Source organism: Ailuropoda melanoleuca, chromosome 15 (genome assembly GCF_002007445.2).
Source record: "Ailuropoda melanoleuca isolate Jingjing chromosome 15, ASM200744v2, whole genome shotgun sequence".
NCBI lineage: Eukaryota > Metazoa > Chordata > Mammalia > Carnivora > Ursidae > Ailuropoda > Ailuropoda melanoleuca.
In genome coordinates this window covers 23,851,166-23,878,095 of record NC_048232.1, presented here as the reverse complement: position 1 = coordinate 23,878,095, position 26,930 = coordinate 23,851,166, and the positions used below count along the sequence as shown (strand labels likewise).

Below are 26,930 nucleotides of genomic sequence, written 5' to 3'. Positions count from 1 at the left end.
AGTCTGACTTAGAGTCAGTTTGCTGAACTCTGGTGCATGCTGAGTTCTCTGGGAAGCAGACTCTTAAGTTTAAAGTACAGGATGTCTGTCTCAGGAGTGCCCTTGGGATCAAAGGCTATGGGAGGGAGAGAAGGAAACAGGACTGGGGTAGAGGGAGAAGTGTCTGTGAGGTAGGCCCAGCCACAGTGTGCGCTGGAGCAGAAAGGCCCTTCATCTCTCAGTCCTTGCGTGTGGGCTGGCTCCGGTGAAAGGATTTGCGGCAGCGGATGCAGTCCTAGAAGAGGCTGAGAACTGAAGGTTCTCCGCCAACGAGACAGGGTCCAGCACTGAGTCCTTCACTGCAGGCGGACCTAGGTGGCGCATTTCAGAACCACTATAGCTGTTTTCGGACCTTTCAAGCCCAAGTCTTTTTATTTGTGTGTTCCTACTTTACCGGCCCAGGTACTGTGTTATCAGGATACAGACAGGAAATATACAGATTGAGTCTTAAGCTCTTCAGGGCCATATTACCTTTGGGAGAATATATTATGAGCCTCTGATATCCTTCCCCGGAAAAATGCAAATACACAAAAAATTCTGCATACAATTCTAAGGGACTCACAGACCCCCGTAACGGTCATGGACCTCAGGTTAAGAAGTCCTAGTAAAGTGATCTCGCAAGGAATATTTAATGGACCACTGAAAAGCTTGTAACGGAAAAAGGAAAATCAATAAAAGGTAGTTTCTCCCCTCACTATTTCTTAGGTATCTGTTCTATTCAGTTTTCCAAAATCCCCTCTAAGATTATTATATACCTATGTAATAGACATTTCACACACGAGAAGATCCATGTTCGATGAGCCTCACAGAAGCCATTAAACTCTGATTGTCAGAAGATAAAGCAGGGATCTCCCAATCTGCCATCACCAGTGAGCGAGCAAGCAGGTGCAGTACTAGAATGGGTTCTGGTGCCCCCCCCTCGGGGGCTGGGGGATGCCTCCGGTGGCACTGGCTAAAACCAGGGGCTCTGTGAGGTCCTGCCCCGAATCTCTAGCTCCCTCTTATCCATACTGTTCTAAGTCTTCCTCAGTAAGCAAAACCGGAAATGGCCCAGGTCCCTTCTTGCTTTAAGGGGCATGATTAACAGCTAGTTTTAGCCAATTAAGAGCCTGATTCAAAAGGGCTCTTAGGAAGCAAGTATTCTGAAGAAGCTGGGGCCCGGCGAGCGATACTGTGGGACACCACTCTACGCAAATGCATGCCGCTGTTACAACTCTGCCCCTGCACTGTGCCTTTGGTGAGCCCCGCTCCCATCACTTACAGGAGAATGAGGCTGCAGCTAAAACATCCTGGAGAGGGCAGTGTGCAACGCACTTTTCATTTTATTCAAGTAAATTCTACCCCCAACATGGGGCTCAAACTCACAACCCCAAAATCAAGAGTCACAGGCTCTCCTGACGGAGCCAGTCAGGCACCCTTGAACTTACTTTTTTTTTTAAAGATTTATTTATTTTTATTTTTTTATTTTTTTAAAGATTTTATTTATTTATGAGACAGAGAGACAGCCAGCGAGAGAGGGAACACAAGCAGGGGGAGTGGGAGAGGAAGAAGCAGGCTCCCAGCGGAGGAGCCCGATGTGGGACTCGATCCCAGAACACCAGGATCATGCCCTGAGCTGCAGGCAGACTCTTTAACGACTGCGCCACCCAGGCGCCCCTAAAGATTTATTTATTTGAGAGAGGGGGTGAGTGAGCAGGGAGAAGGGCAGAGGGAGAGGGAGAGAGAGAATCTGAAGCAGACTCCCCACTGAGCGCAGAGCCCAACTCCAGGCTCGATCCTGTGACCTGAGATCATGACCTGAGCCGAAAATCAAGAGTCAGACACTCAAATGACTGAGCCACCCAGGTGCCCCCGTAACTTTTTAAGCTAGCAATGCCTTTGTTGTGTTACATTCTCCCATGTTTTCTGCAACCAAGTTTATACAGTTTCAGCAAAGCAAACTGAAAAAACCTGCAACCATGGGGATAACAGTGGAGAGGACTTAAAGCAATGCAGGATATCTTCCTTGCCATGTCACCTCTGAGGGTAATGAACCGTATGACACGTTAATCTGAGACACACACTCTCTCTAGACCAGTGGTTCTCAATCAGGGATGATTTTGCTCCCCAGGGGACATCTGGCAATGTCTGGAAACACTTTGGTTGTCATCGACTTGGCGGGGGCTGGGATGGTGCTACTGGCATCTAATGGGCAGAGGCCAGAGACGCTGCAGAACATCCATGGTACAAGGACAACCCCTCACAAAGAACTGTCTGGCCCAAAATGTCAAGGCTGAGAACCCTGCCCTAGATCGTGTGAGACGTATTTCAAATATGGCTCATTTCTGCTGTTCTGACTCCCAGGTGAAGTAGACGTCGTCCCGAGGATGGTCCCCGGCCAGAGAATTCACCACCCGTTCTAATCGCACTGTGAGCACTTGGTGAGTCTTGGGGGGTGGTTTTAGGGGGAGGCACCCCGAAGTGGTGGGAAGTGCTGGAGCTGGCGGCACAGCAGCAGGGAACAAAAGGCTGAGGAGAGCAGCTGCTAAGAGGCGACATCTGACACTCCCTTAGGCATTCCTTCAAGTGCACGCCACGCAGAAGAGGGAACGTAATACAAATGTTCCACACCAGGGCAGCGTATGAGTACGTTCTGGTGTACTGGAATTTCCATCAGCAGATAACACCATGTAAAAATAACAACTACGAAGACAGTCTAGCAACGAGGTCAAGAGTGAAAACAGGGGTGAGCAGAGAAAGCAGAACACAGAATCACTGAGACATACAGAATGACTCCATACAAGAATAGCGGGGAAGAGGGAGCAGTAGAGATAGCTGCATAAGGGAAGGGGTCAATCCTATTTTAAGATTTCCTGTAATATGGTTGTTTTAAAATTATATATATTCAAAACACAGAAGTTGAGGACCAATAGTCAAAATGCCTTCTTTTGACACAGATTTTTCTTTGGCAATTTTCTGCACATCACAGGAAGACAGACCGTCAGGGCGTGATGCCCAGACTCACGGCGCAGGCGTGTAGCTCAGGACTTCATAAAGATGAACCTTTGGACTAACGGCCCCGTGTATATAAAGATTACATGTACGTACACACCCAGCTCTTCTTTACTTCTGAGTGAAAAAACTAACTTTGGCTTTTAAAATTCATTTTCTTTTTTAAAGATTTTATTTATTTATTTGATGGAGAGACAGCCAGCGAGAGAGGGAACACAAGCAGGGGGAGTGGGAGAGGAAGAAGCAGGCTCCCAGCAGAGGAGCCTGATGTGGGGCTCGATCCCAGAACTCTGGGATCCTGCCCTGAGCTGAAGGCAGACGCTTAATGACTGCGCCACCCAGGCGCCCCTAAAATTCTTTTCAAAATGGTTACTTGCAGCTGAAGTTGTTCTACGACATGAAAAAGCATGGAAAGGGAAGATGCCCAGACCAGGTGACTCTGGGGACTCAAAGCCAAAAACTACTCACCACAAAGTGAATTCTAAGATAAACACTACCTCTTCATCTGGGAACTAAATGACAAGCTTGGGAAGGAAGATTTGCCAAATATCAGAACGACAGAGGCGTGAAAGTAAATAACTCACCGGGAATTATTATGATGAATATTACACGCCCGGGCCATTAGCACCACAATAATTGGTCGAAAGGCTTTTCCTTTTCCATCAAAGTAGTATTCAGACATTTCCTTAAGTTCGGCTGTAGATATGAGTAGTTCCTGAAATAGAGTTTCTCTGTGTCAATATGGCATCATGACAGCACAAAAGGGCAACAGGATTTCTTTTACAAAACTTTGACTTGATTTCAGTGTACTCGCTTGAACTCAGCATACTCGTTTCATTTGAGAAATTCAACACTCAATTGGAAAAGGTTCCAACGTCGTAAGGCCGCAAACCTGGCCGGCTGCCCTGCAGCTGGGCCATAGGCGATGCCGGGCCCGCCCGAGTGGCCAAAGGCCTGGCACGAGCAGGGCTGCCTGCCCCCGAAGACTCCAACAGACTCCAGGGAGGAGGAGAAAAGCACTAGGCAGCCCAGGGACCACAAAGGAAAGAGGGGCTGGTAGGGAGAGGACAAAGATGGGGAGCGTGGGAGCCAATGAAGCAGCAGTTAAGGGGGTGTCTGGGGTATGGAGGCAAAGCTGTGTATCAGGGACAGGAAGAGACGATGGCGGCCGGGAAGAAGCAGGGATCAGTTAAGCCTGGCTCAGCCAGACGTGTCAAAATTTCACAGAGGAAGTGAAGACATGGTTTGCCTGACTGTGAGGAACTTACAACTGAGTTGGGGAGATAAATTTTTTAAGAATATAAAATGTTCATAGTGGTAACTTGAGCAATGACATAATTAAACTAAATGCAATAAATTTTTTTTTAAGATTATTTATTTATTTATTTGAGGGAGAAAGAGTGAGAGAGAGAGCACAAGCAGAGGGAGAGGGACTAGCATTCTCCCTGTCGAGCAGGGAGCCCGACTTGGGACTCGATCCCAGGACTCAGGGATCATGACCTGAGCTGAAGGCAGATGCTTAACCGATTGAGCCACCCAGGTATCCCTAAATGCCGTAAATTAAATTAAATGCAGTAAAAGTTCAGAGAAGGGAGAAATTGGTATGGGCTAGAAAACCAAATATTTAATGAAGGATAGAAGCTCTGACCTAGAATTAAAGAATAAGTAGGACTGATTCATGAAGAGGAGGGAGAGCCTTCTATGTGATGGACTTGTGTTTGTTGTATCTGCCTTTCAAGGACTTGCTAGAATGAATCACAGCTTATGTCCCAAAGCAATGGGAGCTAAGAATGGCCCCAGAGGAGCCTTGGCCAGGCTCAGGTGAACATGGTACAGCGGGCCAGTCTTTAACTCACCAAAATACTGACTTTAGTGACAAGCACAGCAATAAATACAGAGGTTACAAAGAAAAATAAGATAGTCCCTGCCTTTGAGGAGCTCGGTCTGGATGGGGGAGAACACAGTAACTGCAGTACGCAGTGTGACGGGTGCTGGCCCTGAGGTAAGAGCGGCTCCTCCAGGAGCACAAAGGGGGCACCGCCGGCTCAGGAGTAGGCAGGAGAGCAACCATGACAGGGCCACAGAGAGGGGCATGGCCTGACCTAGACTGGGGGATGAAGGCAAGAGACAGGTGAGGAAGATGTAGAAGGAGGAGAGGAACAATTTCAGAATCCTGCCCGGGTTCCTGGGTGGTACCTTCAATGAGTAGGAAAACCAAGAAGAACCGATTATGAGGGGAAAGTAGTTTCAGATATGTTATGTTGAGACAGTCACGGACACTCCATGGAACTGCCCAGCAACAGTTAGATGCATGGTTTTACGAGAGAAAATTCAATCTGGAACAGACCTATTATTTGGGAGTCATAAGTACGGAAGCGGGTAAACTGAGGACACAGAGAGAAGAGGGAACAGACAGAACCCAAAGGAATGGCAAAATCAAAGGGGGTGGGGAGAGGACAGAGAGGAGTCCAGGAAACAGACTGAAGGATGGTCTAAGACTTAGGAGAATGAGAAAGGTGCAGAAACCAAGGGAAGTGTTCCATGCAGTGGGGAGCGGTTAACAGTGCCCAGTGTTCAACAATGTCAAGGAAGAGAAAACCGGAAGTGTCTGATGGATTCAGCGGAAAAAGCTATGGAAGCAAAGGGCTGGCAAAGCCAGGTTCAGAGAGAGGCTGGGAAGGAAGACGCAGTGTGATGGTGGAGGAAACATGAAGGGATGAAAGAAAGAGGCAGAGAATACTGGAAGGGAAGGGGGAACGGCGGGGTCAAGGGACAGTCCTTGAAAGGATGAAGGCGAACAAACTGGAGCGCAGACAATGGATGTGAGAGACATGAGGAGGGAAAGCAAACAGGCAACTGTGGGAGTCGTTCCTAAGGCACCGGGGAGGCAAAGGGCCCGGGACGGAGCTGGAGGTAAAGAGACTCCTGGAAAGGAGGGAACATTTACTTCACCGAGGAGGGAGGACAGGAGGCCAGGGTGCAGACGGGCGCAGGCAGGCTTGTAAAGGGTGACAAAGCAGGAGCCCAGAGAGCGACTCCTCAAGGCCTCGCCAAGATCACTCAGATGGAAAGTGGTGCTGTGTGAGAAGAGGAGAGGGGAGTGGGGGTCTGAGGAGGAAAGTGGAGAACCGTGAAAGGGGAAGGAAGCTGACGAGGGGCACATGAACACTTCTGGGCAGCATTTGAGAAGCCACCAAAAGTTTTGGGGGGAAAAGTGGTTAATGGAGAAAGCCCAATTTGGGACAGCCTGGCACGGTCTTCAGCACTTGACTATGCCCGGAGCAGGGGAAGGGATAGGAGAGGGTAAGTAGGTGCTGCCTGTCCATGTTTTCAGTTCCCCAACTCTGCAATAACCTCGTTCTGGGTGGTGATGGGCACTGTGTCCCTACACTGCCACCCACCTCCTTGGTGCTCTGTAAACACGGGACACTGGACACTCGTGAATCAAGGTTTCGACGGCACTGGACATATCTGAAAACCCGCACTGTCTGTTCACAACTCTCAGAAACCGACATTACTTCCCAGCATGTTCAAAATGATCTTACCTTCCTAATGTCCTCATACAGACCGTTCAAGTCTCTCCAACCGAGTTTGAAAGGATCGGTGTATTTCTCCCCACTCCGTGTTTTGCTACAGCAGCACGCTGCCGATGTCGTGTGATGGAACCTGGGACAAGCAAAGATGCAATGGTAAGTGCGTTTCATTAAGTGAGATAATTTTGTTTTTAAGTAAGAATTATATACACATCTGCTTGCTGGAAATTAAGCACGAATCCAAAATGGCCATTATAATCTAGAAAAACACACAGAATTCTGTTCTTGCTCAACAATATAGCAATAGTTTATTTTTATACCCAGGACCTTGAGAACCCACAAAATCAAAGACTAAACTAGTTTATAGTGTTCTGAGTTTAAATTTTATTACACTCTCATTTTTTGAAAAGGCAGAGGTCACACAGAGCAAATATTGTGGCATTGGTTAACCAAAATATTCAATTTGTTGGACTAGCCCACCACAATATAGAATAGAAATTTACTGGCAATATGGCTAATAATTTTAGCAGTTGTAACACAGATCATAAACTTACCGTGACATACTGTACCTATTTGGAAAAGCAGATGTTAAACTCTTCACAAGATTAAAATAGGACATCTATAAAATAAAAGTATTAAGAAACTTGTAAGAATATTCATGAAAAATGTGCTTATAATACCTAATAAAAACATTCATAATCCATAGAATTCATAAAATAATTATTCACATGTAATAAGAGTTCATAAAAAACTCATAATATATATGTCTTTATCTTTTAGTTGTCCCTTTGTAGGTAGACTGCAAACTTCAAAAAGATGATAATAAAAAATTTCATTATTACAAAAGCAATATTTGTCATTACAGAAAATATAAGGAAAAAAACCACATCTATAATCTATCCCTTTCTCCAAAGGCTACTTTCCATATTCCTATCTAGCTTTCCAGACCCGAAAAGGTAGTTTTAAAACAATTTCCTTCCATTTAACTAAGATTGGTCAGAGAATAGTAAGGATTAGTGTTATTTACATTCTTCTACATTCTTAAACTAGTTGACAACAAAGAGTACTGAAGCCCCCCAAGCATCAGACCAGAGAGTGCAAAGGAAAAAGACTTCAATGTTGAAGAATGAATTTGCATTTATACATGAACACTACCTATTTTAAGCTATTGTTCCCAAACATACTTGGAAATGCTACTTCTTGATCAGTAACATTCAACAAGGAGCAAGCTCAGGGGCACATTTTGAGAATAGCGGAGATCAAGAACAGATTCAGAGGTGGTGGAGACCCACGTTAGTTCCAGTGATTACTGAGCACCACTACGGGCCAGGAAATGGGACAGGCACTGCAGCCCAAAGATGCAGACTGCCAATCTTACAGAATGCAGGAACACAGTCATTTCAAAAATTACTAACTTATGTAATTGGCTGGCTCAGTCAGTGGAGCATGAGACTCTTGATCTTGGGGGGGGGGGTCATGAGTTCGAGCCTGACCTTGGGCGTAGAGGTTACTTAAAAAATTTTTTACTGATTCACTAATGTAATGTGGTAAAGGCTTTGTATGTGAAGAAAGTATTTTGACAAAAAGGATGAATTTAGCCCAAGAGAAATAGAACGAATCCACTCTATTTGCAATAAATTTAGCACAAGAAAAATAGAACGAATCCACTCTATTTGCAATAAAGCATTGTAAAAAATTTTTTTACTGATTTACTAATTTAATGTGGTAAGGGCTTTGTATGTGAAGAAAGTATTTTGACAAAAAGGATGAATTTAGCACAAGAAAAATAGAACGAATCCACTCTATTTGCAATAAATTTAGCACAAGAAAAATAGAACGAATCCACTCTATTTGCAATAAAGCATTGTAAAAACAATGCTTTTACACCATTTGACCCTCACAAACTACCTGTTTTTATACAGCTGGGGGAACTTGAAATTCAGAAAAGTCAAGTCGGAAAAACTGATATACAGATAAATTGACAATATATCAAAAGAAAAAAGCAAGGGGGTGCCGGGGTGGCTCAGTCGGTTGAACCTCCAACTCTTGTTTATAGCTCAGGGCATGATCTCAGGATCGTGGGATAAAGCCCTGGATTGGGCTCCATGCTCAGTCTGCTTGGGATTCTTTCTCTCCCTCTATCCCTCCCCTTGCTCAGGCACGCACAGGCACTCTAAGTAAATAAATAAAATCTTTAAAAAATAAAACAAAAGAAAAGAGCATCTACGAAACCATACATATTACGTGATCCCACTAAAAATTTATATATACATGCATGCACAAATAAAATACAAAGAGAATAGGATTTAAAAGCATATAAATTAGGATATTAAAATGGTTATTTTTGAATAAATAGGATTGTGGGAGTTTTTTGTTTTATTCCTTTTTTGGTTTCTATTTTCTGATTTTTCTCTAGTGAACACATATTGCTTTAGACATATTAAAACGACAGTAAAGGTTGACTTTGCCAGGCAGGCAGTGGCCACGGAAGACTGGCTGAGTTCTAGTCTTTCCACCATAGCATTATATATTCATTAAACCAGTAAGAACATTAATAATGTCCCAAGAAAGCCAGGCGATAATCCTCTCTTGATTTTCCCATTATATGACATTTAACCTACTTCTCTCAGCTTCTTTCATTAGTTCAAATGAATTCAGTAATTCACTGTAATACTTAGTTTGAGACCTAACCTCTAACCTGGGGTGAGGAGTTAAAATTACACAGCTAGGGTAGTTCTACCCAGCAACTGAACTACTATGCATTTATCCAAAGTATACAAACATAGTGATCTGAATGAATCAGGGGCACCTGCACCCCAATGTTAATAGCAGCAAGTCCACAATAGCCAAACTATGGAAAGAGCCCAGATGTCCACTGACAGATGAATGGGTAAAGATGTGCCCAGATGTTGTCGACAGATGAATGGATACTTAAATAGAACACACACACACACACACACACACACACACACACACACACACACAGGAGTATTACTCAGCCATCAAAAAGAATGAAAGCTTGCCATTTGCATCAATGTGGATGAACTAGAATGTATTATGTTAAGTGAAAAAAGTCAGTCAGAGCAAGACAAATACCATGTGATTTCACTCATATGTGGATTTAAGAAACAAAACAGATGAACACAGGGTCAGGAAAAGAAAAATAAAATAAGATAAAAACAGAGAGGGAGGCAAACCGTAAGTGACCCTTAAATATAGGAAACAAACTGAGGGTTACTGGAGGGGAGGCGGGTGGAGGGGATGGGGTAACTGGGTGAAGGACACTTGACATAATGAGCACTGGGTGTTATATGCAATCGATGAACCATTAAATTCTACCCCTGAAACTAATAATACACTATATGTGAACTAAATTGAATTTAAATTAAAAAATTATACTGTTGATACAGAGTGCTTTTAACGACTACGGAGTGTAACAGTGGTTAAAAGCATGGTCTTTGGAGGATGGATCTTGGTTCCAACCCAACATCTGGCCGTGTTACCTTGTGACATCTTTCTGGTAATACCTGCCCCTGGAGGGAGGTTGCGATGTGTAAAGCTCTTAGCTGAGCGCCGAGCATGCGGTATACATTTAACACAGTATCTGCAGATCTACCGTAGCTACAGTGTTCACTATCTACTCCATCATTTTCTGCTTGAAGAGGGAGCAGTGTTCTCCAAAGTCAGGCTCGAGGCACTCAGAGCAGCAGTGAGGTCTGACGTGGAGGCTGGGACGCCAGAGCCGCACCAATTGGGAAGCGGCTAATGGCAGTTGTGACAATCGTTTTCCTGTCTCAGTACTGTTCCCTTCCTTCCCATCACATACTCTCGCCTGAAAGCCAACCTTGCCTTCCATGAATTTATTTAAAAAAACAAAAAAAACCAAACCATGCTGAGGAAGAATCAAAAACATACCCACAAGTGATCTGGCAGTAACAGATGCACCCTGGTTTTTGTCCTATTACAAGATTTGTTAATGCTACCAACGGTGAGGCTGGGAGAATGTACATATATCAGGAAGCAGAGCTGCATCTGAGCGTAGATGTGGCTTTTATTATTTATTATTGTTGCTCTTTGTCCCCAAGGACTCTCAGGCCCTAAGAGGCTTGAAGTAACCAAAGACACATGCCTGAGGCAGACACCAGAAGGCTAATCTTGTACAGTGAAAACAGCAATGACACGAATCAGCAACACATGGCAGTGGCATCATCAGTGAAGCCCCACCCTGTGGTCATGAAGGCAGACACGGAAAACACTGAGTGTATTCTCTCCAGGAAAGCACTCTTTCTGTGGCTGAATAAGTTGCTCAGTGAGGACATNAAAAAAAAAAAAAAAAAAAAAAAAAAAAAAGAGCGTCAGGACTACATCAAAATAAAAAGCTTCCGCACAGCAAACAATCAACAAAAGACAACCTACTGAGTAGGAGAAGATCTTAACAAATCATATAAAAGGGGTTAGTATCCAAAATATATAAAGAACTCATACAACACCAAAAAACCCCAGAGAATCCAATTAGAAATGGGCAGAAGACACGAACAGACATTTCTCCAAAGACATACAGATGGCCAATAGACACATGAAAAGATGCCCAATCTCATTAATCATTATGGAAATGCAAATCAAAACCACAACGAGATATCACCTCACATCTGTCAGAATGGCTAAAATCAAAACCACAAGAAACAAAATCAAAACCACAAGAAACGACAAGTGTTGAGGATGTGGAGAAAAAGGAATGCTCGTGGACTGCTGGTGGGAATGCAAACTGATGTAGCCACTGTGGAAAATAGTATGGAGTTTCCTCAAAAAACTAATCAGAATTACCATAATCCAGTAATTCCACCACTGGGTATTTACCCAGAGTACGAAAACACTAATTTGAAAAGATATACATACCCTGATGCTTACTGCAGCATTATTTACAATAGCCAAAATATGGAAGTAACTCAAGTGTCCATTGACAGATAAATGGATAAATGTATACATACAATGGAATATTACTCATCCATTCAAAGAATGAAATCTTGCCATTTGTGACATGGATGGAGCTAGAGAGTATAACGCTAACAAGTCAGTCAGAGAAAGACAGATACCAAATGGTTTCACTCACATGTGGAATTTGAGAAACAAATGAACATAGAAAAAAGAGACAAACCAAAAAGCAGGTAATTAACTATAGAGAACAAACTGATGGTTACTAGAGGGGAGGTCCACGGGGGTTGGGTGAAACAGGTGAAGGAGATCAAGATTACACTTATGGTGATGAGCAGAGTCATGTACGGAATTGTCAAATCACTATATTGCACACTATATTGCGCACCTGAAACTAATATAATACGGTGCATCAATTACACTGGAATTTATTTACTTTTTTTAAAAGAATTTATTTATTTATTAGAGAGAGAGAGAGGGTGAGCATGAGTGTGCACAAGCAGGGGGATCCGCAGAGAGAGAAGCAGGCTCCCCGCTGAGCAGGGAGCCTCACTCAGGGCTGCATCCCAGGACCCTGGGATCATGATCCAAGGAAGACGCTTAACCGTCTGAGCCACCCAGGCACGCCTATACTAGAATTTAAATAAATAAATAAAAAGTCGTGTCAAAGAAGTATCCAGTGCAATCAGATGGTGGGTGCAAACATCTTTCCAAATAATGCCTTCAACTGTGATGCTAGAAATATTTGAAGTCTGGTTAGGACAGTGCTGAAATGGATCCCGGCAAAGCCCTGAGACTCTCTTTGCCCATATTCTGTTTTTACTAGCTGTCTGCTGGCCCTGTTGCTGTTCTCTCTCCAAGTGCCTGTTCTGGATAAGTTGTGATATGTATCCACCTTGGTACAAAGTAGACATTTATAAATGTTACATATTTCATATGGGTAACTGGTGTTTGACAAATACATGGGAATACGAAGTGTCCCAAAGCCAACTGAAATAGAAGAGTCCTCAATTCAATGAACTTTAAAAAAACCAGCCTTGTGGATGAAAGGGGAACACATCATAATTACTATATGCCTGGAGAAGTCTCTAAAAAGGACAGTGAGTCTACAGATTGTGCTCAATTATTCTAAACAGTACGGGTCTACCCTATGGCACGTTGAGAGTCAATCACTACAAAGTGCAGGAAAGACTCGTGGAGCCACTGAACATGTCACTTCACAGAGGCTAACCCGGCCGGAAAGGGAGAAAAATGAGGTCGGGCCCAAGAGCAGCAGAGGAGAGTCAAGCAGTCATGGTTAGTGCTGAGATTCTGACTCTACTCAAGAAGTCACATTAAATCAAAGTTCAAGGTCTCTCCACTTGTGCCATCCTCAGGCCTTTTCTCCTTCCAGTGCCCTTCCACCCCGTCCAGGTAAGGTCTTCCCGGGAAAGCAACCAGCGTCCGACAGAAATCCGGTGCCCCCGGGGCACGAGCCTTACACTCTCCACAAACCGCCTATTCCCAACCCACCTGGATCTCTGAGCCCTCAAGGCACCTTTTTCTCTAAAATCCTAATTAAGACCTGTCCTCCTGAAGCCCTGGCTGAAATCCGAAATTCGGAAACAGCTGCACTCGGGTCTCCAGGGTTCACGGGCTCCATACCCCAGGAGACAACCTGACTACCTTCCCCCGAGGCCTGGCTCCTCACCGCTCCCGCCCCAAGCCCCGAGGCTCCTGGGTCCCCAGGACCGCGCTCTGCGGTCTCCCGCGGGGCGCCCCTGCTTCAGGCAGACGCCGGGCGCCCACCGCTCCACGTCCCCCAGCTAGGCTCGGGTCCCGGCGCCCAGCCAGCCCGGGGGCGCCCAGCCAGCCCGGGGTCCTCCAGCAACGCAGCTCCGCGGCTCCCGGCCCCGACGCACGTGCCGCCAGCTCCCATTCATTCCGCCGCGCCGCTGTCATTGGTGCAGTGACCTCCGCGCCCGGCCGCCGCGCGCGCCTCCGGGCCTCACCTGAGTGCCGGCGTCTGCAGCCGAGGGCGGCCCGGGCGGCCCCGCGCGGCTGGGGGAGCCGGGCCGGGGGTTCCGGGCCGCCGGCCTCCAGGAGCTGCAGCGTCGCCAGGGCCACCGGCACGAGGCCATGGTCCGAGTCCGAAAGCCGCGGCGGAGCGCTGGCTCCGCCTGTGGCCCGGCGGTCCGCCTCCCGGGACCCGGAGCCGGAAACTTGGCACAGGAAGAACTTCGGCCCCTCCCGGGCCGCGGCTTCTCGCTCCTCCCCGGGCTGGCGCCACCCGCGCGCTGCTGGGACTGCGGCGCGCAACTTCGGGCACTCCCTAAGCGCCTGCCCGAGCTCGCGGGAGCGGCCTGTCGCCCCCCTGCCTGCTCCGGTACCTTCTGTCTGGGCGAGCCGTCGCTCCCGAGCCCCTGCCCGCCGCCCCGGGGAGCCAGGAGCTCCAGCGGTCACAGTAAAAATGGACCTTTGGGAGACCGGCTGTTAGCAGGAGCTGCCACGGGGCGCCAGACCTCCAATCGCCAGCTCTTCTGTTCTGAGTATTTAGGCAGAGCTATGACTCCAAGAATCGGGTTCCCGTTCTGCTGCCTAATGTGGGGACTTCTGTGTCCGCCGTTGTTTCTTATGGGCGTGACCTGCCACGCCGTTGTCCGCTGCTCGTTGCCACCTGGCCTTCAAGGAAGTGCCCGCCTTTTGCATCTTTCCACTAACGTGTCGAGCCACGAGCTGGGCTATTGTGAGGCAGAAGCTAAATTAGCCTCGTCTCTCGACTTTTGGACTCTGTCCTCTGAAAACCTTATAGGTATATCGTGGCATAGTTTGGCAGTCTTGCTTATGTCTGGGTAGGAATCCCACTCGTGGTTGTACTTAGGTGTTTAGTATTTGGTAATGTTGAACATATTTGCCAGCCTAGGGGATGCTGGAATGTGCACAGCATTAGTACCTGATGTGGGTTAGAAAGACCTCTCCTTGGTTCTGTAGCCCCATCTACTCTTCTCATGGTAATGAGAAAGCGTACTTACAAGAGAAATCCGTGGTGTAATTAATAATTCATCATGCACACAAGGAAACAGAGCCAGGGAGAGAAAGTGTAGGTGTTAGGGATACAGAATGAAAGAAACTTAATCTGTCGTCAAAAAATTCACCGTTACGAGGAAATAGACCAGCAAATAGGCAACTATAATTCTCTAAAATTTTCGTCTGTTCTTCTGAACCATGCTTTTTGCATTTAAAAAGTGAAAGTGCCCCTAGTAGAGCTGAGCACATTATTTTTATGTTCTTCAAAGTGTCTTTTACTGAATAAAAGCATAACACAAAGTTTACAAAAATAAGCCAATTTTATGATTTTTTTTTACAGTCTTGAAGAATATGATGTTAAAAAAAAAAATGCCCTGAGCTTTACAAATAAAGGTTGTTAGTACACATCTGTGGCTTGCTACAGGTTTGTATATTAAGAAATACTCCACAGGTAAACTTCGCCATGGTAAAGTGGAGCAATAAACACTTGTATTTACAATAATCCTACAATTTAGATATTATCATGTGCCATTTTTCACAGATAGGGAAATGGATATGAGGATTTACATGTCTTGCCAAGCTCACAGTTGGCAGATACAACACTGTCTACCAGGTCATATGCATTTAGAGATCATTTTCCCTGATTAAAACAAAACACCTAGCTCTTAAAAAGATGTAGCATGGCAAGGCTAAGTAGGGAAAGCATATGAAATTTATGAATGTTTCCAACATTACAGTATAGCTAAACTTTGGATGAACTATAACCTACCAATAGGACATGCAGAATACAAAGTAGTTCTTTTAACCCAAGGAGGCCAAGCCTGTGTCTAGGAAGTTAAAACCATTGAGTTGTGCAAGTAACAGCCAAAGAAAAGACTCCTTTCGGGCACGGGCTAGGAACAGCATGGGTCTTTTCAACTGTACTTATATGAATGGAATGACCAGTATTGACTGATAAACATGGAGTAAGTGTGTAATTGAAAGTATTTTCAAAGTTGTTATTTCGATGTTGGAGAATTGATTATACTTTAATAAGACATTTTCTTTCTATAGTGATGATACTGTTCAAAACATGATCTATGGTGGGACCAGGTTTTATAGCCAAGGAGAGATTATATACATAATACCATGTATATATACCATGTCTTTGATTCATAGTACTGCCTGAAAACATCTCATCCTGATGTTATTAGCTAAATGATCAAGGAATTATCAAGGTAACTGTGGTAAGAACATTTTTTGAGAGAAGAGGTTCAGACATCGTTGCATTGAAAGATTAACAGTTTTTGTGGATTTCATATTCTTAGGCAAAACTGAATGTTAAAGAATTTAATTTTGGAATTACTGATTTCTCTGAGATGTTAAGTAAAGACAACATATATTTGGAATTTTGTCTTGGGTTGGGTTTGTGGTCTATGACTGATTCTTTGGTTAAAGTGTAATGAGGGTGAGGGCTGGGGACCTCTGAAGCAGTTGACTGTTTTGTTCCATAGCCAATGATTAAATGTATTGGCTGGTCAACTGCCTTGCCAAAATGAATCAGTCAGTACAAAACCGTGAGTATTAATGAACAGTATATACTGTCTGTGCTCTGGTAAAATGTTAGGGCATCATAATAAATGCATAAATTATAATTTAGTCTGTTTCTACATTATGGCTCCCCTAAAAAGAGAAGAAAATACACTGTTGGATCTTCTACTTTTAATCATATTGATAGGTTTCTGTGGTGAATGCTGAAATCAGCTCTTTTTGGCTGACAACCCATTTGTTTCCCATGATATGCCTTTTATACCATGTATTTAGGGGAAAATATGAAGGTTAAATCTGGTCCACATTTGCCTGTTTTTATACTCATCTGGGAAAGATAGAAGATTACTTTTATTTCTGTTATAACTTACGTTTGGTTCACCTAGGCTTGGGTGGGATAAATAGAAGTTAATCCAAACAGTTGGATAAATTGTCTTGATGTCACCTTTCTCTACTGATTCAAAATATCATTTTCATTATATAGAGAATTCTTAACATTACTTTGGGCTGTTTCTGTTCTTTTTATTGAGTCCCTTTGTTCTTTGCATCTGTTTTTGGGATAACTATTTTTAGTGGTTGTGTTCTTATAATTTATGATAAGAAAATTCTCATTTCTTTTTTTTTTTTTTGAAAGATTTTATTTATTTATTTGACAGAGAGAGAGAGACAGCCAGAGAGAGAGGGAACACAAGCAGGGGGAGTAGGAGAGGAAGAAGCAGGCTCCCAGCGGAGGAGCCTGATGCAGGGCTCGATCCCATAATGCTGGGATCATGCCCTGAGCCGAAGGCAGACGCCCAACAACTGAGCCACCCAGGTGCCCCAAGAAAATTCTCATTTCTAAAGCATTAGTTTTTATATTTCAAGATTTATACTTTAAGATGATCAGTTGTTTTTTTTAAGATTTTATTTATTTGAGAGAGAGAGAGAGAGCAGGCAAGCAGGGGAAGCAGCAGAGGGAGAGNTTGCTGGGATCATGCCCTGAGCCGAAGGCAGACGCCCAACAACTGAGCCACCCAGGTGCCCCAAGAAAATTCTCATTTCTAAAGCATTAGTTTTTATATTTCAAGATTTATACTTTAAGATGATCAGTGGTTTTTTTTTTAAGATTTTATTTATTTGAGAGAGAGAGAGAGAGCAGGCAAGCAGGGGAAGCAGCAGAGGGAGAGGGAGAAGCAGGCTCCCCACTGAGTAGGGAGCCAGACCCCAGGACCCTGGGATCATGCTCTGAGCCCAAGGCAGACGCTTAACCGACTGAGCCACCCAGGCCCCCCTAAAATAATCTGTTTCTTAAAAAAATCCTACTAGATTGTTGGCTGGGTTTCCCTATGTTTATTAAATAATTTGGTTACACTGACATCTTCACAATATATTCTCTACCCAGAAACAAGTTTTTGTGTCCCCTTGTTTTGTGATTTTAGTAACACACCTACCCTCTTCTGTTTTTTGTTTGTTTGTTTTAATTGGTTTGGATTAGGAAAACAGATTAAGATTTTTAAGATTGTACTTAAAATGCATTCTGAGTATCTAAAGCATGTTCAAAACTCTTTTTTTGTACAGCTTTAAAATAAAGTCCATGTGCTTTAGCACATGTTTTGTACATTTAGTAAACCATCGATTGCCTGGTATTAGAGTTTTTTTATGTGTATCTGTTTCCTTCAGTAATTATGATTTTCTGAAGGGCAGAAAGAATGTGATTAACTGCCTGATATTTTTTGGTTGGAGTCCACCGAATTGGCTAGTACTGTAGTTCTGAAACCGTAGTGTAGCTCGCCTCCACTTCATTTATACATTCTTGTTTATAATCATATTGTGCATCCGTTGGTCTCCCACGAGTGAAAATCCTCGAAGACAGGGTATGTGTCTTGTTTTAAACTTTTTCCTTCTCCCATCTTCTTGGGTGGTTCCATTTACTGTATTTTATGAATATTGGATAGATATGGTTGAAAATGACAAAATAGGCTTTAAATAACAAAGTAGGAAGAAAACAGTGGTATAAATTGATTTTCTAGGAATGTTAATGCTGTCTGTGGGACAAATGAGAACATTAAGAAGAGTTTTTGTTGTTGTTGTTTTAATTCAGCTGTGTTGCCAGTTGATCCTGTTCAAGAAAATTATGTTCGTAAAGTGAAAAACTGTATTTTTTCAATTGCCTTCCCTACTCCCTTCAAATCAAGAGTACGTCTTGTAGCAGTTTCAAAGGTTAGGCTTTATTTTTTCACAACAAAAATACTTAATTCATTGTAACTTTTGTCTAAAAAAGATATTCATACTTTTTATAGTTGAATTGTTAGTCTATTGATAAATGATTATCTTTGTGTTTAGAGTTCAGACACTTGGAGAATGTCATTCTTGGAAATCACTTTTTGATACAAATTCCTGGACCCTAGTACTCCGTTTCATCTTAAAGTTATCTTACAAAGAAAATATACTTTTTTGAAAAAAGGGGACAAATGAGTTCAATTCTTAGAAATGGGCTCTAATAACAAATTATAAATTGCTCTTTCATGATACGATTGGATTTGGGATAGAAATAGGACATTTACTTTCTTCTAGCTCCTTTAAAGAATGTGTGCTAAGAAAAAATAGTATTTTACTATGCATCACAAGAATTACATAAAAATTTTAAAACTATCTAATAGAACTGATTTTCCCAAATAGCATAAATAATCATATAGAGTATGATACATCTCTCATGAGAAAATATTAATGTACGTTTGGAAGAGGTTCATTTTTCTAATTTTCTCCCATCATTTCTCTTTTCTCAAAAATTATTAAAGGATTGCTTAAGTCTGTAAGGTCTTCTTGGTTTGTTTTTTTGTTTTTTCCTGCTTCAGGAAGTTCTAGAAGATATTTTGGACCTTGACTTATCTGTCTCAGAAACAGATGATTTTATCCAGCTTGCGAGTGGTGAAAAGATAGTATCTGGATCCATTCCACTGGCTCACAGATATGGTGGGTACCAGGTATGAGCAGCATCAGCATGACTTCCCTAATATAAATATAATTTACATCTCATTAATGAAGTTTTTTTTTTACATTAATTCCTCTAATATTAGTGTGTGGAGACTTCAACAAGATGTTTCTAGAAAAATGTGTCATCATAAGATATTTTAATTAGCTGATATGATTTCTTGCTGTGAGAAAGCTAATGCCCAACTTTCTTTGATGGAATCGAGAAAACGGGGTAGCACTAATACAAAATTTCTGTGATTTATTGCTAGAGAGCTCATTCAGGGACATTTCAGGCAAGAAATGTAGGCAAAGTCAAGTAGCACAAAAAGTCAATATAAAAGCCTCTGAAGGATAAAGAGATGATAGTTTTGCCAGGATAGCTGCAGAACAAAGTTTTAGAACTGCTAGAAACTGCTAGAATTTAATCAGGATTAACTGGGGGTGTTATATATGCTGAAGCAATTAAGAAAGAGCCTTCTAGAAATGAAGTTAAGATATTGAAGCAAGTTCAGGTTGTGGTATCTAAGTTAAAAAAAAAAAAATAGGAGAAAGTGAAGGAACACAGGACCAGTTGTTGAACTTGCTGTGACTTTCCTATGAACTAGATAAGATGAACAGTCTAGTTGTCCGGAGGCTGGTTTACTTTGGAATATATTTTAGGACAAGTAGCAAAGTATAATAGGGGTGGAGTAAGGATTAAGTTAAGAAATATGAAAAGTGAAAAGTGCTTCTATGATAGCTATTATAATAATGATAATATCAGGCTCTGGTTTGTTGGGGGCATTTAATTCCTTTTAGATCTTTGTTGCTCTCCTTCTTCAATGTCCTAAGAAGCAAAAGTATCATGGAAGCTAAGCTAACATAAGCTGAGAAGCAAAGTGACATAGACCATTAGAACTGCAAAAGACTTCAGGAGTCATCTATGACAAACTTGAACCTCCGAGTCTTGATCCGTAATGTGCAAGGGTTGACCAGGTCCATTCCAGGAATTGTGAGAAGGGGTGTGGGAAAGAAATCCGCTTAATTTTACTCAACACCCCATTTTCCAAACATACTTGACTGTAGGGTATTGTTGTGATTTGTTCTTAAGGAATAATTATTAACATTTTTCCGAACTATGTTTCTCCATTTCTAAACTTCTGGACTAGATGATCCTTATGGTTTTTTCTAGCTCCCAAATATAGGGATTCCATAGTTCAAAAAGCCATTCCCCATATAGATTAAATTTATTAGATAGCATTTTGTACTGGTCCTCACATGTACTGTTAGAGTACAAACGCAGACCTTAAGCCCTGCAGAGTTTTGTTAAGCTGTATTTTTTTGTAGGGTTTTCTTTTTTTTTTGGTAGTATAGTAAATTAGATTTTTAAAATCAATTTCATGTTTCATCTCTTGGTTCTCTCTGATGTGAAATTATAAAGATTTATTTCTAAGGATGGGTTTGCCATTTTGAACAGTAAATCATTTCTCTTTTATTAATAGAGAACTACCTTCTTATTTCCCCTGACTTCACTCCTAGCTCTGGATTCACCATTCTTTCTACTTCTTTTTCATGTTGTGGGATATACCTAATGTATTGTTGACTTTAGAAATTGCCAGAGTATGCTGAGAGCACCTCTCAGATTTGTGCTTTTAGAGGTATTAGATAGCTAAAATTAATGGTGATCTGTTCCTGGTTAAGATGAAAAATTAAAACACTGGGTAGATTTTTCTCAAGTTCATGTTTTTCTATCAGAACTATCAACAGTTTAAATATTCCACACCTGTTCATAGAACTCCTTTTATGTGCCAGGAGCTATAATGGTGAATGAGACCTGCCCCCTTTGCTCTGATTGCTAATACTCTAGGGGAGGGGATAAAGAAATCTAATAACATCACGGTCACGATAGGGGTAGGTATAGGAGTTATGGGAGCTACCAGAACCCTCCTAGTCCCAGGAAGTCAGAGACATCTTTCTGGTGGAAGTAACATGCATGTGGGAAATGGAACAGTGTCTAAGCTAGCAAATCAGTGTTGGTAATGATAATTATTACCGTCTTCTGAGCACTTGCATATGTCGGACATAGTACAGGGCATCCGTTAACATTCATTCTTACAACAACCTGGCAAGGGTCATCCCATTTTACAGAAATGAAAGGTCAGTCTCAGTGGGATTAAGTAACTCAAATTCCCGTAGCTGGTAAGTGGCATACCTGGGAGTTGGGCAACCGCAAACAGAAAATGTTGGGAACAGCTAACTAAGTTCAAAAGCAATTTTCCAGTTACAAGTATTTTCTTGATTTTACATTGCATACATATACTATAGGCAAACTTTCTATGAATAAATTGTTCCTAGTTCATATTCTGGAATTAAATAGATCAGTAGGTCAGTTCTAAATATTCTACACCTAACAAACTTAAGCTCAGCTGTAAGATGATGAAGTTAATTATATGTCTCAAATTTATATTTTGAAAAGGAATTTCACTTATGTTTTATTGACTGAATTTTTTTCACCTTTGTTCTAGTTGTTGATTATTATAATTCTAAAAATGTAATGCCCCATTCTCAATTTTGACAAAATAACTTTGGCTATAATATTACTATGAAAGCTTTAAAAAAGGGTAATAAGCATGAATAATTTTCTGTTTCTCCTTTAGTTTGGGATATGGGCAGGTCAGCTTGGGGATGGAAGAGCCCACCTTATTGGAATTTACACAAACAGGTACCACATGTTTTCTGATACAATAGCTTTTCTGCTAAATATTAGTACGGATCTTTTAATACTAAGATTTCTTTGTTGTTGTTGAAGGCAGGGTGAAAAGTGGGAGCTCCAATTAAAAGGCTCAGGAAAGACCCCATACTCCCGGTACAGTTTGATATTTTTTTAGTCATCTAAATAAAAATTGATGTTGTCTTCATTACAACCGAAAATCTTTTTCCTCTTATTTGCCCTAGAAATGGTGATGGCAGAGCTGTTCTTCGTTCCTCAGTGAGAGAATTTTTATGCAGTGAGGCTATGCACTCTCTTGGAATTCCAACCAGCAGAGCTGCAAGGTAAGTCCTTTTTCCTTGAAGCTAACTTTCAAGACTACATCATGTTATCTGCAGGGATGTGTCAGTAAACTGAGCCGATAAATCTCTGGTAGCATGATTTCTTATCGTTTCTTATGGTTTTAGGCACTTCGTAGCTTGCTGGCAGTTAGTATGTAACTTTAATTGTTGGATTCTCCTACATTTCAGTCTGGTCGTGAGTGATGATGAAGTATGGAGAGATCAGTTCTACAATGGAAACATTGTGAAAGAACGAGGTAATGATAATTTTTAGAATACGGACATAAAATTAGGCTAAGTTCTTAAAGAAGAACAGATCCTGGACCTCTTTGCAGTCTTCTTAAAAAATGACCCAGGATTCTTCAAGATGTAATTGCAGCATTAGGATATTACCGTTGGGTATCCTGTCCCACATCCTTACGTCACTAGCCCTTCGGTTTCAAACAGTAGACAGCTGGGAAGTGAACAAAAATGCTTATGGACAGCCAGCAAAATGGACACGAAAGCTCATACACTTTCTTCTGAGGAGAGACCCTCAGACCTTTCCTCAGAGCCTGATTGCTCTTACTTCATGCTTGCTTCCAATCGGTTCAGTTAACTTTTTCCTCAGCCTTTAGTAAGCCAGAAATAAAAAAAATTAGGAAGGGGTGAGGAGTGTGCTGTAGGGCGGCAAAGAGAAACAGCGAGAGAAACTTGACCTTGAATCTCTGGGGCGGGAAGAGCCCTGAAAATCAATAATAAATGTATTTTATTTTATATGTATATATGTATGTATGTATGTAAGCTCTACACCAACGTGGGGCTTGCGCTCACTGTCCCGAGATCAAGAGTCGCGTGCTAATAATAAACTTATTCAACAGTTTAGAAAGCAGAGCTGTTGAGGGCTGCCGATACCCTACCTGCCCTGTTGGGTCCTCCGGACATCACTGTAGGACGGGGCAGCATCGTGCTCACTGATGTTCACGGTGATTCACCGAGTGCACGTGTTATGTTCTTGATACTTAGTGCCTAGTATGTTTTGACAAGATTTTCATAAAAAACAGCCCCCCTAAAGTATTCATGTTTAACGGAGTTAAGGGTTATTTATGTTTGAAATTAGGAAGGATTTCGGTCGGGGGAGAAGAAGTGCGCCCGCACGTGGGGCGGGGACTAGCACAAAGGCCCGGAGGTAGCAGTGAGTGGGACCGTCTGGAAGGGCAACACCACGGGGACAGGCGGCTTTGCTGCCTGGGATTGACTTCACCTTGACATCCAAACACGTGGAAGTACAGCACTCCTATTCAGAAAAAGAGCATGAATTCTCTTTACTAATTGTATTACTAATGTCTTTAGTCAAAACAGGAGGTGGCAATAGAAGGCTGCAAACACTAACACAAAAATGCATAGATTCACTTTATTTCTTCCATGCATGCATATAACATACGCAAACATTTATTTATTGAAGTTGATTTTCAATTAGTTACACCAAGAGAAGGCACTTGCAGGGACTATGCCATGGAAATCATCCACTGATTCCCTATCTCAAGATGAAGTACAGGGAAAAGGTCCCAACAGAGGAGACGGTGGGAATCCCATGTTGGGAGGCTAGCAGTTTAACTGAGCAGCCTTTAGTGAGGTTGGGGCCTTAGTATTTCTGAAAGTGTTGTGGTTTCTGACATTCTAACTGATTCAAGGCTTAAAAAATAGGAAAAATCCTTGATCCTTTCTGGGGTATAAATTTGTTGCTTTTCTGATAAATTTGGTTCCTGTGTTATTTTTTACTAAAATAATTTGAATTTTCAGAAAAGCATATTATGCTATATTTACATAGTTTAAAATAATTTATGCTAAAATGTGTGTTTTTCAGGTGCAATAGTGCTGCGTGTTGCAAAATCATGGTTCAGAATTGGATCATTAGAAATTTTGGCTCATTATGGTGAACTGGATTTACTAAGGTTAGAAAATGACTTTTTTTTTTTTAAATGATAGAAGACTTTTAAAAAATGCTTATGTAAGTGCTGTGAAGTTAAAATAGTTTTGGTTTTCTTGTAAGTAAAACCAAATATTTCAATTAATAAATATTTTTTAACACTTGCTATATATGGGTTTCCTAGGAGGCCAAAAGAAGTGTGAGACCCTGTAGACCCTTTGCTCAAGGAATTTTTAATCTCATATGCAACCCAGTTTCTTCTGAGGGCCTCTGTGCCATTCAGAGCCCTGGGTGGAAGTGATTCAACCCCCCCAAATCCGCAGCCTGCAGAGATCCAAAGATCTCCTTCCAATTTCTGGGATTCCCAGAGTGTGTCTTCTCTCTTATGTCTCTTCTTTCCTGGACTCCTGTTTTGACACACATGAGATGCCTGCTTTGCTCTGGGTTGACCCACTTGAAACTCAGCCCCTTCACTAGAACAAAAACAATCAAACCAACAGGCAAAATTTACACAAAGCATTTAAGAACAGAGTGTATCTTACTGAAGATTTTTCTGCAGGCAGGACAGAGGATTACTTCAAAAGAGCGAAAGCAACGAATTCTCCCCCTTGCATCACACGGTACAGCTTCCAGCATTTTGTGATGTCTTGGTGCCTACAGTGTCTCTACTCACAATTCCAACTTCCGCAAGCAGACTTAGCAAGATGTGTCTTCAGACAAACATATTTCCTCCTTTAAGAGGAAATCTTCCTTTTGTTAAGATAATAGTTTTTTAAAAGTCATAAAAAATCATACAGATTCTCTTAGACAAACTAGAATTGTTTGGGAGGTGGATCCTGTATTGCAGTGATCAGCATAATAAATCCAGGTACCTGGTCCATGAAGGGTATGGGGAGAAAAGACACGAGGGAAATGAGTAAGCAGAGTAGAGAACTCATCGCACTGGTCAGAGTGGTCTCTGAGTCTCTTACTTTAGCAAATGTTTCCTGAGCTTGTGGTCATCTCGCTTGTTGAGAAGAGTTGTCTACACTCACTGGGCATTATTTCTAACTTCCCATTTGTTTTTTGGGTCACTTCTGCTTGGATTCACAGTGTCACTGAAATTGTTCCATCTGGTGGTAATACTTCCATTATAGTTCACTTATCTCTCTGACATTTGATGTATATTAGTGACCGCCTCCTCCTGAAAATCTCTCCATTGGTTCACATACCCACGTATATATTCTTTTTTGTTTCCCAAATACCTGCAACAGTTCTTGACATATAAGCACTTACTCACATGGTTAAATTATTAAATGATTAGAAAAAATATATATATATACACAAACTCGAACCCACTCCTTTTGTTTTGACTGGCTTTTAGAAATTCCCAAGTCACATCTAAAACCCCCAGTTTTTTTCTGGCTTCTTTCTTATCCAGTGCATTAAACACTATAGTTAGTTGACGAGTCAGTTAAAATAGGGAATAAAAAAATATGATGCACAGACAACTTAAATACTTCAAGTTCAAACACTGGACAGTTTTTTGCCACCCCCTCCTTTGTGAAGCATTATGTGACCCTGCAGACATAAATAATCGTTCCCTGCTCTGTTATCTTTGTATCTTTTATACTGTTCTGTTATTGCATGTGTTACACTGTAATGTCAGTATTTCTTCCTGTGTTCTTCTCCCTGACGGGCTCTGTGTTCATTGAGGTTTGGGTCCTCTGGGTCTGGAGCTTGGCCTCCTTTCCCCCAGTACTTGCACCTGGCGGGGCATATCGCAGGTGCGCACTGGGCATTTACTGAACTAATCGGCATTTGTAATATAACATGGTGGAATCTAATTTTGTCTTAGAAACACATTCCCAGTTTTGACTGGTGTTGAGGAAGTATTTCTCTATGGCTGTTTTGATTGTAAAATCTTATTTTAATTTCTAAAAATTTTAAGCTTGAATCTCATGGCTTCCTGGATGTCATGGCAGATTGAGATGATTCGATACTGAGGAACACTGATGCTCTCTCCTTCTCTCCAGGACATTATTGGACTTCATCATATGGGACCATTTCCCCTCAGTGAAGGTCACAGAACCAAACAGATATGTGGTAAGTTTTTAAAGAGAAAGGGCAGTACTAGGTTTTCTTTCATGGCCCGTCAACATCAACGGTTACAACTTAGAACTTAACTAAAGGTAGAAAAGGAAATGGAGAGCACTTTGAACATTTTGTGAGAGGAGGAGAAGGTGAACCACTTCACACACAAGGCGTAGATGAGAAGGTTGGTTTAACAGGTGTCTGGAGAGAAAGAGCAGGCGCTACAGCGTCCTGACTCTAGACGCTGTGTTCTGTGCATGTGTTGTATAACTTGGTCTCACATGTTCTTTTCTCACACGTGAGAAATACAGAGATTTCTATTGTCGTAGTTCTAAAAGAAACACAACACGTAACAGGGAAATGTGATTTTCTATTCTTGTGGAAATGATTTGGTCTTCATAACCCTCTTTCATTCTCTTAGCAGCCACAGAGAAGGGAATTCCATTATTTTTCTTGGTGACTCATTTCAAAGTTTAAGAACTCACTTTGCTTACATTTAACTCCCTTGTGCTGAATTCTATTGCTTTTCCTGTTCTTATTGGACATGGAGAAGGCCTGGTCGTTATACTGTGCCCAAGCCTTTATATATTATATCTCGGTGACTCATTCCACATTCTTCCATTTTTTTCGTACATCTGCTAATTTCCATTCCTTTAGTCATCTTTTGGCGCTCTGAATTCTTTCCATGTTCTCCTTGTGCCTTAGCAGAATATCCTAAAAGAGTATACATTCCTGAAAATCTGAAAAATTTCTGAATTTTATTTTAGGATTTTTTCTCTATTGTGGTATCAAAGACGGCACAACTCATTGCCTTGTGGATGTCTGTTGGTTTTGCTCACGGTAAGTCATCCATCAGGAAAATGAAACATCAGTAGTTCATTTTGCTGACGGGAAAGTAGAGTTAATTTGTTGAAGCAGAAGACTTCTTTTTTTTTTTT

General features: G+C 42.0%; 2 protein-coding genes across 8 annotated transcripts in view; one reads left to right on the top strand and one right to left on the bottom strand.

Moving 5' to 3' along the window:
- PDSS1 (decaprenyl diphosphate synthase subunit 1) overlaps positions 1-13,649 on the bottom strand; it is a 42,749-nt gene extending 29,100 nt beyond the window's left edge. For 5 of the 6 annotated variants that reach the window (XR_004620747.1, XM_034643841.1, XM_034643844.1 and 2 more), the window contains exons 1-4: positions 13,487-13,649; positions 7,118-7,182; positions 6,576-6,696; positions 3,615-3,745 (exon numbers count right to left, since the gene is read on the bottom strand). Coding sequence is in view for 4 of the 6 variants with exons in the window: in XM_034643841.1 (XP_034499732.1) it covers positions 3,615-3,745; positions 6,576-6,696; positions 7,118-7,182; positions 13,487-13,615 (446 nt within the window). In the remaining 2 variants the exon portion in view is untranslated. Of the gene's footprint in view, positions 1-3,614; positions 3,748-6,575; positions 6,697-7,117; positions 7,183-13,486 lie in introns of those variants that run through there. The other variant, XM_019808225.2, reaches the window with a different exon arrangement.
- Positions 6,597-26,930, top strand: part of LOC105241236 (protein adenylyltransferase SelO) — a 39,929-nt gene continuing 19,595 nt past the window's right edge. The window contains exons 1-10 of one of the 2 annotated variants that reach the window (XM_034643836.1): positions 6,597-6,719; positions 18,109-18,227; positions 18,863-18,991; positions 21,617-21,681; positions 21,769-21,825; positions 21,915-22,013; positions 22,200-22,267; positions 23,857-23,944; positions 25,935-26,004; positions 26,760-26,832. In XM_034643836.1, the coding sequence (XP_034499727.1) occupies positions 6,680-6,719; positions 18,109-18,227; positions 18,863-18,991; positions 21,617-21,681; positions 21,769-21,825; positions 21,915-22,013; positions 22,200-22,267; positions 23,857-23,944; positions 25,935-26,004; positions 26,760-26,832 (808 nt within the window). In that variant the 5' untranslated portion in view covers positions 6,597-6,679. Of the gene's footprint in view, positions 6,720-13,586; positions 14,287-18,108; positions 18,228-18,862; positions 18,992-21,616; positions 21,682-21,768; positions 21,826-21,914; positions 22,014-22,199; positions 22,268-23,856; positions 23,945-25,934; positions 26,005-26,759; positions 26,833-26,930 lie in introns of those variants that run through there. The other variant, XM_011235113.3, reaches the window with a different exon arrangement.